General features: G+C 47.8%; 1 protein-coding gene across 1 annotated transcript in view; it reads left to right on the top strand.

Annotated features, from left to right (window-relative positions):
- Positions 1 to 8,959, top strand: part of CNGB3 (cyclic nucleotide gated channel beta 3) — a 108,604-nt gene that overhangs the window by 58,078 nt on the left and 41,567 nt on the right. Inside the window, exons 6-7 of the mRNA XM_015565628.1 lie at positions 3,515 to 3,565; positions 6,188 to 6,274. Coding sequence (XP_015421114.1) covers positions 3,515 to 3,565; positions 6,188 to 6,274 — 138 coding nt within the window. The remainder of the gene's footprint in view (positions 1 to 3,514; positions 3,566 to 6,187; positions 6,275 to 8,959) is intronic.

Raw genomic sequence — 8,959 nt, 5'->3', positions numbered from 1 at the left:
GCCGGCAGCCACACGCCAGGTCCGGGTGCCAGTGGCCTGGCCGCTGCGGACAACCTGACTGGAAAGGGAAGGGGGGACCCTGGCCCTCCGGTCAGAGAGGACTCCCACGTTGTCCAGTGCACTGGCCACGAGCCATGTGTCCATTCAAATGTAAATTCTAATTAAGAAGAAATGACATTGAAAATCCTGGTTTCTCAGCCACACCACCATCCTTCCAGTGCCCAAAACCCCTGATGGAGGGGGCTGCCTGACCCATAGCACAGGGCGAGGCCTCCGATGTGAGATGCGCCATTGCTGGTGCTGTGGGGAGAGAACCACAGCATCAAGGTCTGCGCGAGAGCCAGACCCCAAGGAGGAAGCCACCCTGTGGGCCATGCAAAGCACCAGCAGGAACGCACGCCTGGGTGCTGCTGCTTCTAATTAATACGACACCTCCGGGCCTGTCTTCTGTTCACGCTCCACTTTGCAGATTTCTCACCAGAACTGCAGAGCCTACTCAGCAACCAGCTGCCTGCTCTTAGGCCAATGGTCTCCGGGACTCGTTCCTACTGAGGGACTGCACGCCCGGGCAGCTAAGGCAGATGGAACACATTCCCATGAGCACAGACCCAATCCACAGCCTCTGCCCTTCGCCCTCCCCAGCTTCCTTTCCAATCAATGCCACTGTGCTGCCATGATCTTACTCGCCTCCACCTTCTGATTAGGCTAACCTTAGAGAGTCCATGAGGCTGCCGACCTGAGCAGACTCCCCATCCTCACAGTAGGGAGAGCAGAAGGACCAGGGAGTGGCACTGAGTTCTTTTGTATTTTGGGGAGAAGAGTAGGTTTCTTAGTCTCCTCAATATTCTCTTTTGAGTCTCCAGGCGATCTTAAATTACCAGAAAGCTGGAAGGACTGATTTTGGTGATTTTTAAAATGTTATTTGCTGTAGAGTGCCTCTATACTTGAAATCTCTCCTAGAAAGGAATTCTAAAGGCCAGAGCTGACGCTGTAGCAAAAATGTATTCACAGCACCACTCCTGCGGAAGTCAGGCCTCAGCGCTCGCCCGCGCCTGCCCAGGCTCGGGACCGCGTGATGAACGATGATGCTGGTGGACAAATGGGAAGTAAACAGCACACACGAGCTCATTTCAACCTCCATTAGATGCACAAGGGGGAGAAAATCAATGTTTGACAAATGAAAATGACAGAATCAGTAAGGAGAGACATTTATTTTCCATTTTCTAGGAGGCCTTTGCACACAATGGACTGTTAAAACCAGGAAAAATAACCAATGAAAACACACTCAATAGGCTCTATGTAAAATACATTATCACCAACTACAAATGTAGAACAGAGATGAATTGCCTTGTTTGTTCAAAAGACATGTAATGGTTTCTTTAATTTAGGGTAGGTCGCTTTCGCCTTTGAGACTTGATTACACTTTGGAAAGAAAGATGCGCATGAGTTGAGCACCCGACCTGAGGGTCTCACTACCTTTGGTGGACAGGCAGATCATTCTTTCATCCACTCATTCATTCATTCCTTCACTCATTCATTCATGCATGCAGCAAACGTTTATCAAACACCCACAATTGCCAGGCATTTCAGGGCTGGAGGATGGAAATATTAATTCCCTGGGGCCTTGAAAGGAAACAGAAAAATAGCAAAAAAACAGCTTGAGAAATAGACAGCAGCATGCTAATGAGAGAGCAGCATGCTAATGAGAGAGCAGCATGCTAATGAGGGGCCAGCAAACGCTCCTCCCTCCTTTCCATTATGGACAGCAGTGGTGGGGCGGAAGTCACGGTGGGGCGGTGGCTAGGAACTCTCATGCCGCAGTACTTTGCATAGACCAGGGACACACTCAGTGCCTCCGGTGACAGCGTCGGGCAGGCCTGCGGGAGACACTGCCTCTGAGTCCCTGCTTATAAACTGACCCACCAGGGAGCAAAGCAACCACTCCCTGCTCAGTGCACTAAGGGCGTTACTCAAACTTCCCTTACTTCTTTGTTAAATAACAACTAGGCTAACTGTGATGAAGTAGAAGCAAACACCCGGTCAAGCTGCATCTCTGAAACTTACTAACAGCGTTACTTGAAGAAAATAAATGTACCCTTTCATTGAACACCATCCTTTTCATCCATAAAATGGGAATAAAAGGACTCCACTCACAAACCCCTGTGAAGGTCAGAGAAGACGGCGTGTGCACCTGTGCCGGGGTCTGGCGTCTAGAAGATGCACATTAAGTTGCTGACAGATCAGATGGAAGACATCCGCACACTTGCTTCTCCCTCTTGTCTCCTGGCTGTGCATGTCGCTCTCGCTCTTTCCTGATGAGAGGTCTTTGAGAGCAGGCAGTGCCCAGCCCCTCTCCTGGGAGCGCAGAGTCTGCGGGAAAAATGGTGGAGAGGTCAATGGATGGCAACCTCGGTTCCAGGACTTTCTTTCCTTGAATCATCATTCCATCTGCACTGAGTTGTTGCAGATGGCACTTATTTTTGAAACACATCTATCTGTTCAATGTGAAGCTATGGCTTTTTTACGGATTGTTTGTGAGAAGAGGTAAATAATAAGTAGCTATAATAATACCTGGGCACATTCAAAAAGAGTTTAGATGCAGTAGCATACCCTTCCCAAAGTAAGCCTCCCTGGGGAAGTGTGCTGCAGACTGCTGAGGCTGGGAAGAGAGAGAATTAAACGGCAACATTTTAAAAATAAGTGCCTGTTGTAACCGGTAAGCTGATCCTCATAAAATTAACGAAGCCACACTTAGGGCTCCAGAGGAGAGCGATTTAGAATCAATAGATGGCATTTCCATTCAGTGTACCAAGTTGTAGTCTCATTTAGACTTTTCTATGACAGGAGCATAGACAACCCTGAGAGGAAAGGCACGAATGGGCTAAACCCATTCCCCGGGGGGTGGGAGGGTAATGTACCTCAGTTCCTTAGCACTGGCAGTGAATCTGTCTGCCCCCGCTTAAGCTTCGAAGGTGCTGACGGGTTGGTCCTAAGCGTGGCCCAGGGTTCAGCGTAGCCTCTGAATGCCGACCTGTGGCTCAGTGAGCCGTTTTACAGAGTAAAAATCATTAAACAAGCATGTCTTATATTTTCGGGTGTACGTCTGTAACAGTAGGATGTGTACATGGGTAATTCTAGCCAAAGGGGGAGGGCAGGGGAAGGGAGTGACTTGAACACTCTCGGCGGCAGTGCAGGCCAGCCCGGCGGTCCATGGTAGAAGAGGCCGCTTCCATGTGTACCAGTCATCGTGCTTTGCCCGATGATTACCAGCACATGGACACGTCCTTCCTGCCTTAACTAAATGTAAGGATCCAAGTTCAATGTGAGCATTAGTTCCTTTAGGTCTGAATGTTAACAAACGCTATCCTACTCCTTTATCACTTGCCACACATTTATTGAGAGCATCTACTATGTGTTAGACATTGTGTTAGAAACTGAAGAAACAGTATTTTTAAAGTGAGAAAATCGTTTATTAAAACGGGTAAAATTAATGTGAAATATAAATATATTTCAGATGGATCCCCATGAGCTAGCCAGGCACTACAGGAGCTCTACAAAATTTCAGGTAGGTGAATTACAACCTCAAAATTATTCAAGCAACCCACTGCCATTTTACTTTTAAGTCCCACCATACATTTCTACCCCAAAACCTGCTTCTTTCACAACTGTAGCCTTGGGGACAGGTTGCACAGGTGAGGTCTGTCCGACAGGGGCGACCGCAGTGGCTCCCCAGCGGTGCGCACGTGTTTCCTCGGGGTGCAGATGTGTCGCTCCACATGTGCGTCTTTACCCACAGAACAGGAGGTTGGGGCCACACTGACTCTCTGAGGAGTGTGGCTGAGCTCTGTTCTGCCGGCATGGAGTGCTGGCGTCATTCATGTGCCGTGATGACGTACGTACGAGCCCACACAGTCACTTCTACTCCTCCTTCTTGTTCTGTATGAAAATAAGAAATAGAAGGGAAGCGAGTAGTTACGTGACACGGCATGGCCTCTGCCTTTCCTCCAATGGCAGCATAATCTTGTTTTTCACCCGCAATCATGTACAGCCACATGCTTGTTACCTCCCATCCGTTCCCCCTCACTGTGACACACAGGCGGGGATTTGGGGGTCACCCAATGTCACCCAATCTGGAGGAGTGAACTCCAACCTCCCATTTCAAGGACAGCACTTTAGTGGCCTCAAATTTTGTTTGAAAAGGAGTACAAATCTGGGTTTGGGTGCCAAATTGTCCCACGTGGTGATGTATGGTGATTAAAACACTTTTCCGTGTGTTTTTATCTCCAGCTCATTTTCTTTGTAAACAAGGCCGCCCGCTCAGACACACTCGTTAAAAAGCTGCTTCACGTGGCTGCACTCTACCGAGAGGACCGTCCCCTCTCTAAGTGCCCCAAGCTCACTCCACACTCATCACTGTCGTGACTGTGATGAGGGGAAATTTACTCGTATTTAATTGGGTTGATAACGATAAATTGTTGCGCTTCTTTAGTTCTGGTTGCTCCTGCTTTCACCTGCCCTGAGCCCTCCCTGCTCACTGGGCACGGAGTAGAGGCACCTGTGTGCTTGGTGGCTGCACTCGCAGCCTGGTAGCTTCTGAGGACAGACAAGCATCTCAGCCTGGTCACCTGGGCTTTGCAGGTGCTGTGCACAGCCCACAGTGCTGGTCAGTACCACTCAGTTCACATCATCGAGAAGTGAGTCATCACACGACTCCCCACACATGTCAACATTGACCAGGACTAGGGCCCGGCTGCTGAGAGGAGTCAGGTGGGCAGGTGGATAGTCAGCGAGTAAAAGAGCTTCATGCAGACAGATCGGATTTTTACAGGTTAAAAAACAAAAAAAAAGATGATTATGGCCCAGCTAGTGTGGTTCAGTGGTGAGCATTGACCTATGGACCAGGAGGTCAGGGTTTGATTCGTGGTCAGGGCACGTGGCTGGATTGTGGGCTCCATCCACAGTGTGGGGCATACAGGGGGCAAGTGATCAATGATTCTCTCTCATCATTAATGTTTCTCTCCCCCCCTTTCCCTTCCTCTCTGAAATCAGTAAAAGCATATTTTTTTAAAAAGATTCATATGATCTGAACCAGAAGGCACAGCAGCTGGGGCAGCGCCGCCTTTCTCACTGGGGAGATGTTAGCAGCTGCTCCTTCACCCGCAGCTGGTCCTGAGGCTCAGCCTCTGCCGGTAAAGCCCAGGGTTTGATGATACGATGCCCTTTGCAAACCAGAACTGTCAGTAACTGGTTTCTAATAACCCGTGGGGTCCACGCGAACCGGAAGTGCCTCTGCTCTTGGGGAGCACAGCCACCCTGAAATGCTGGCCCAGCTCAGCGCCTCCCCTTCCATACGGTGGCACCACAGGACGCTTTTCCCTGCCCTTAATTGTCTTAAATAAATAACTGTTTTAGTGTACCCACTTTTCAGTGTCATGTAAAAACTAATGAAAGCAAATGATTCTCTTACGTAGAGAAGTGTGTCATCGTGCGATCGGGCAGGCCCTCAAGAATGATGCTGTCATTCAGCATGGCCAGGGTGGGAGGCCAGGGCATACAAACACAGGACAGACCCAAGCTGCATGTGCCCGGTGACCGCACTGCAACGCCCTCTCCCGCCGCCACGCTGGTGGCTGGAAACCACCGGATTCCTCCTCCCGCTCCCCACCGCCCAGCGCTCGGCTCCCGGGCCCTGTGATCCCAGGTAACAGGCAGGAAGCACGGAGGCAGCCGCCTGGGCCCCACTGTCATCAGCGTGAGCACCGCACAACTGGCTGGAACAGAAACATGTCAGTGCAGGGAGTGTGCACGGCTTTCAAGTAAAATCAGGAACAGACTTGCTTTTCAGTCCCGGAGCCCCGTGTTTAAAACTGGTAAAGTGTAGTCCCGCGTCAGTAACCACGCCACCTCCACAAGACCTGCGCGGGTGCAGGCTTCCGGCGAGCTCTGAGGGCGCGGCCCCCAGGGAGGGCGACGAGGGCGAGGGGAACGGAGCACCTGCGTGGCTGCAGCATGGCCACCCTGTCTCCATGGGCTGCTGTTTCCAGCGGCACCACGTGTTTAGCTGCAGGCAGTTTTGTGTTAAGCACACAGAACGGTGATGGTGGCTGTCAGCTTCTACACACGTGGGTATAACCCACGTCCAAAAAGCACGGGGACAGGACATAACCGCACACGTGTCCTCCAACAGCTGGACGTGGCATCAGTGATCCCATTGGATGTGCTCGGCCTCTTCTTTGGCTTTAATCCAATATTCAGGATAAACAGGATATTGAAGGTGAGTTATCTCTATTGATGTTCTTATTGTAATTGTCTGGTGTTAATTATGGGAATCTTGAAGTGATTTAAAAGATCCTAAAAGTACAATGTTCTTCCTTTACCCAAACTGTCCTCCATTTTTCTGTCCTCATCACTGCTATGAATTTTAAAAACTCAGTGAAGGAAAAACATCATTGCATCCACTGCTGGGAGCTGCGCTTGCGGTTTTCATTCTGTCTCTCATAGCAGGTGTTTTATAACCGGAACAGGAATGCTTTGGTCTTCTACACACAACTGTAGTTACAAATGAGTCTCATAATTTTATTCTTTTCCATTCGTTCTTTTTGCTTAGACAGTCGCTGAATGCCTGGAGTACTGGCTGTGAAAGGAGAGAGTCCAATCAGACAAACCTCCCAGCTCTTGTACTCACCCAAAATTCTGTAATCCCAGAAAAATGCAGACATACTTTCCCATACAAAACTATTTACATAACACTGGGACGGCTCAAATGTCCATTAACGGGGAACTAGTTAAATAAATTGTGGTATATCTATATAATAGAACACACTTTGTAATGCAAAAATAAATAAAGAGGAAGTTTTCCATGAACTGGTATGAAAAGACCGCCAAGATAAATTGCTGAGTGAAAAACAAGCTAGTTACAGAACAGTGTATATAACAATGCTAACTTCTGTGAAACAGAAAGTGAAAATATGCTGTTTTTCTGAGTACATGGAAACAGCAGAAGGCTACAGAAAAATCTAGTGAAAATGTTAGCAGGCAGGCGGAGTGGGAGGTGGGGGAATGGGGATGGACTCATGAAGGAATGTACTTGCTACTGTTTGAGTGTGTAAGTGCATTACCTGTTCTAAAGATTCTAAGACATAAATATTTCATAACTCTTAGCTTCATAGAGGGTAACTAACACAAATATGGGGAGAGTCAGGGTCTGGAATTTCGTGTAAATCATTAGCCATAGCAAGAATAGCTATTTCCAAAGACAGCCTCTTAAGAGGAAGGCCAGAGGTTGTGTAGACCTCGGTGGGGCTTGCACGGATGCTGGTGCCAGAACACAGCAGCCGTGGCAGATGCGGGAGCAGATACTTGGGGCTCTGCTTCGTTAACCTGGATATTCATTACCTGCTGGTTCTTCCAAATGACTTCGTTGTAGCGGCAAGGAAATGAGAACTAGCGGGTGGAACAGTCTGTCCCCAGTGCTGTGCTGAGCGGGGGACCTGGGCTCCTCTTAGGCTTCCCGACCAGACTCCACCTCCAGACCCAGGGTCTCTCCAGTGGAGAGGGGCCGATGCCTCATGCCCAGCACCAGGCGGGCAGGCCATCCCTTTCCCTTCTCAGGTGAGAGTATCAGGAAGCTCCTGTTCAGAGGTGACCAACGTTCAGACACGCAGGCCATGTGTTTGGGAGTTCGGCTGGCAGTGCAATAAAAGTGTGTAAAGTGCCAGCGCTTCCCACCCATCCCTGTGTCCCTAAGGGATCCAAAATCCGTCCGTATTCAAAAGCTTTTTAATGTAGGACATTCTGAAAGTCAGCACCGGTCTTTTTTCTGTAGCCCCATGGTCCAGTCATTTCACATATAAGTGAGTCATTCTGATGCACAGTTCTCTGGGAAAAATATTGTTTATCTGTCTCCAGTTGAGAAACAATAAGAATATAAATTTTCACTTCAGTGATCACTTAAACTAACTTTTAAACCATGTCTTTGTGCAAACTTCTGTTAAGAGCACCATAAACAATTTACCACCAATTGAAATTATCTTAATCTGAATGTTTGAAGGATTTTTCCTACTCAGCAATTCTGGGAAAATAACCCATTTGTGTATATTTCTAGTTAAAGAGTCATTACTATTATGTCTGTTTTTTAATTCCAAATGTTCTACTATAGTCAGATATACATTGGATGAAATTTTGAACTAAATAATCTTCAAACTAAATAGCCCCTAATAGTCCCTCCTAGCTATAGGATCCTGTGATTCTCAGCAAAGTAAATAATTAAATACATTAACTGGATATGCACACAACCCCTTCAAGTGACATGTTCTTTTATTGTCCCATTTTATAGATGAGGAAACTGAGGCACAGAAATGTTAAGTGACTTTTCCAAGGTCACACGGTTAGCAAAGGGCAGAGGCGAAGTCTGACTCCTGCATTCCTCTGCCTCGGGTAGTAAAGGAGGAGGTGGACGAGGAGTATGTGTAGGGCGAGTGCGTTGAGGTAGAAGTAGATGGAAGCAGGAAAGAACCTCAAGGGAAATAGCCACTCTGTTTGGATTTGACATGTGTAAACTCACTCTCTCTTTAAACAATGTCATGAATTGCTAACTGATGCTAATATTTATTGGACTTGAAATTAAACACATTTAATGGAACTTGTTTAGGAACAGTGCTAGCCCTGAGCCTCAGGATCAGCATCTATTTATGATTTCAATGTGTATCCTCTTCCTCTTTCACTGATGTTCTAGGGCAGTCGGCAATCCTCGGCTCTCGAGCCTCATGAGGCTCTTTGGCCCCTTGAGTGTGGCTCTTCCACAAAATACCACGTGCAGTATTTTAAATATGAGGGAAGCTTTTCTCAACAGGTTTTAGGAATTCAGAAACAGCAAAGCGATGTTAGCCTTTGCTAAAAATCCTCTCAATGCTACTGTAACAGAATTAAATTTTCCTCTCTTTAATATTGACATTGGCAA

This window comes from Myotis davidii, unplaced genomic scaffold (assembly GCF_000327345.1).
Source record: "Myotis davidii unplaced genomic scaffold, ASM32734v1 scaffold272, whole genome shotgun sequence".
In the NCBI taxonomy this organism is placed as follows: domain Eukaryota; kingdom Metazoa; phylum Chordata; class Mammalia; order Chiroptera; family Vespertilionidae; genus Myotis; species Myotis davidii.
This window is presented reverse-complemented; position numbering and strand designations above follow the sequence as displayed.